The sequence below is a fragment of the Myotis brandtii genome, unplaced genomic scaffold (genome assembly GCF_000412655.1).
Source record: "Myotis brandtii unplaced genomic scaffold, ASM41265v1 scaffold82, whole genome shotgun sequence".
Taxonomy (NCBI): Eukaryota; Metazoa; Chordata; class Mammalia; order Chiroptera; family Vespertilionidae; genus Myotis; species Myotis brandtii.
The window spans coordinates 8,309,784-8,312,672 of NW_005371324.1; the positions used below are offsets into that span (position 1 = coordinate 8,309,784).

At 39.3% G+C, this 2,889-nt stretch overlaps 1 protein-coding gene across 2 annotated transcripts in view; it reads left to right on the top strand.

Moving 5' to 3' along the window:
- PTPRQ (protein tyrosine phosphatase, receptor type, Q) overlaps nt 1–2,889 on the top strand; it is a 219,873-nt gene that overhangs the window by 48,123 nt on the left and 168,861 nt on the right. For both annotated transcript variants that reach the window (XM_014531678.1, XM_005884154.2), the window contains exon 15: nt 2,683–2,865. In XM_014531678.1, the coding sequence (XP_014387164.1) occupies nt 2,683–2,865 (183 nt within the window). The remainder of the gene's footprint in view (nt 1–2,682; nt 2,866–2,889) is intronic.

The following is a 2,889-nucleotide window of genomic DNA, read 5'->3' on the forward strand; positions in this document are numbered from 1 at the left end:
ATTATCTTTTTAAGTAACTCTTCTCATTCTATTATCTTAGATCTTCTTAGTATACCCTTTATATCTGACATTTTATATTTATATTTTCTTTTTCTAAGCTACATTTTGATAATTTCTCCAATACTATCAAATTTCTCACTAAATTTCCCTCTATCTTTTACATATCAAGAGAATTTTAAATGCAGTTAGTTTGTTTTTCTGTTCTAGAAAGCCTGTCTGGTTCTTCATCAACCCTGCTTGCTTATTTATATTATTTATTATTATTATTTGAAGAATTATCTGTTCATATTTTTAAAAAATGTTTTATTCCTTGAAATATACTAAACATTCATATTTTTATTCTATAAAAAGTTCAATAGCTGAAGTCTTGTGTGTTTGTGTGAGTGTGTATATGTGAGTATATGTGTATTATTTTTTCCTTTTTCTTTGCTAGCATTTAACTGTCAGTGCCTAATTTGCTTAGGGGTTTAGTGATTTTATTAGTGAACTCATATTCCCTGAAACTTATGTGTGGCAAATTTATCTGGCCCGAGTTGTGTTTCTTCAAAAATTTATGTTTACTTTTGTTATTTGCTTTTGAATGATAGCAACTCAGAATTACAGATTTGTTTTAATTTAAATTCTGAAGTAGAGGTTTTTTCAGACTGTATATGCAGCAGGATTTGGGCCACATAAGTTTGTAGGAACAGACTTGCAGTTCCACAACTGCATAATTTTTCTCTCTTTCCCACCTCTTTATCAAGAAGAGTGGCAAGAGAAAAAGTTTCTTTTCTGTCCTCTTTTGTACAGTGGGTTTACTCTCCACTCTCCAGTCCCTGAGAGTGAATAGACCTCATTGCACTAATCCAAGAGTGACCACTTGTGGTGAATTTTATGGCATTCTGCAGAAGAATTCAAGGTGCCCCCTAGAGTTGTCCCATATGATGGTTCTGGTTGAAATTGCATTCTTATGGGTTCTAGCTCTTTATGCAGGATGTCCCTTACCCTTCTTCTGGTCCAGGTCTTTCTCTGGCACAGTTATTAAACAGAAACTCAAAGTTACTGGGATTAACCAATATCCTCCAAGGCAAAGCTGGCTTTAGTACTAGCTTCTTTCTGAGGATACTGATTTTACTGTGTTTGTTTGTTTGTTTTATTTTATTTACTAGAGGCCCGGTGCATGAAATTCGTGCAGGGGGAGGGGGCGGGGGGTGTCTCTCAGTCCAGCCTGCACCCTCTCCAATCTGGGACCCATTAGGGGATCTCCAACTGCCCAAGGGATTGGGCCTAAACAGGCAGTCGGACATCCCTCTCACAATCAAGGACTGCTGGCTCCCAACCACTCGCCTGCCTGCCTGCCTGATTGCCCCTAACCCCTCCCCTGCGAGTCTGATCGATGCCTAACTGCTCCCCTGCTGGCCCAATTGCCCCTAACTGCCCTCCCCTGCCATCCTGGTCACCCCTAACTGCCCTCCCTTGCCAGCCTGGTCACCCCTAACTACCCTCCCTTGCCAGCCTGGTTGCCCCTAACTGCCCTCCCTTGCAGGCCTGATTGCCCCCCACTGTCCTCCCTTTCAGGCCTGGTCCCTCCCAACTGCCTTCCCCTGCTGGCCATCTTGTGTCCACATGGGGCAGCCATCTTTGACCACATGGGGGTGGCCATCGTGTGTGTTGGAGTGATGGTCAATTTGCATATTACTCTTTTATTATATAGGATTTTTGTTTTTTGGTCACCACTGTTTTCTTACTTTACTGTCAATTTGGCAAGTAATTAAAAGAAAAATATGTTTTTATTTTATGCAGTGTTTTAATTATTTTAAGTAAGATAGTCATTCAATTTAGAATATCTATTTTGCCAGAATTTGAATCACACATAGTTAGTTATTTGAATATATGTAGAGAACCATTTATGACCACTGCATTTAATAGAGTGAAAACATTAGTAGACACAAAAAGAACTAGTGCTTTAAGACTGTTTTGTTGCCAGGCCATAATATACACCATTATGTCTAGATAAAATTACTTGCCTTGTCATAGATCTTGTTTTAGACTAAACTAATTATTAACTATATATATTTAATAAAAAACAATCATTTTAAAGTGTTTTTCAATCCTTTTCCATCTGTGTGTTCTGCAGTACAAGGTAGCTTAATACAGTTACAAGCATTTTCATAAAAATATCTTCCTATTAGCATCCTATATAATAAAAGGCTAATATGCAAATTGTCCCCACGGGGTGGGAGCTCGGCCAACCAGGAATTAGATGTGCGCTGACTACCAGGGGATGGCGCAGAACATGGTGGGCATGGGCGACACTGTGCTGGCAGCAGGCAGCAGTGGAGATGCTGCCGGCCCCGGTGGGCCCCCGACAAGAGAGGGACCACGGAGGGATGGTGGAGCAGGTAGCGGGCAGCACTAGGCCAAGGCAGGTGTGAAGGGAGGCCCTGGCCAGCAGATGGCAGCCACTAGGGACCCTATCTGTGCATGAATTTCACGCACTGGGCCTCCAGTTATTATATAAAATAATATGAATTTTCTTTTGAGATGAAATTTTTCTTTTTAGTGTATAATTTACCTACACCTTACTTCACTTAGAATATTTATTACAATCACATTGTAGTGCTCATGAATGAGACGTTCAACAGAATAGATTTTTAGGATGGAATTATTTTATACATTTATTTTCTTTTTCTTTTCTTTTAGTACCTGATAGTGCACCAGAAAATATTGCTTACAAAAATATTTCCTCTGGAGAGATTGAAATATCATTCCATCCCCCACGTAATCCTAATGGAATCATACAAAAATATACAATTTATCTCAGGAGAAGTAATGGAAATGAGGAAAGAACTATAGATACAACCTCTTTGATCCAGAACATTAAAGGTAAAAAAAAATACATACACACAC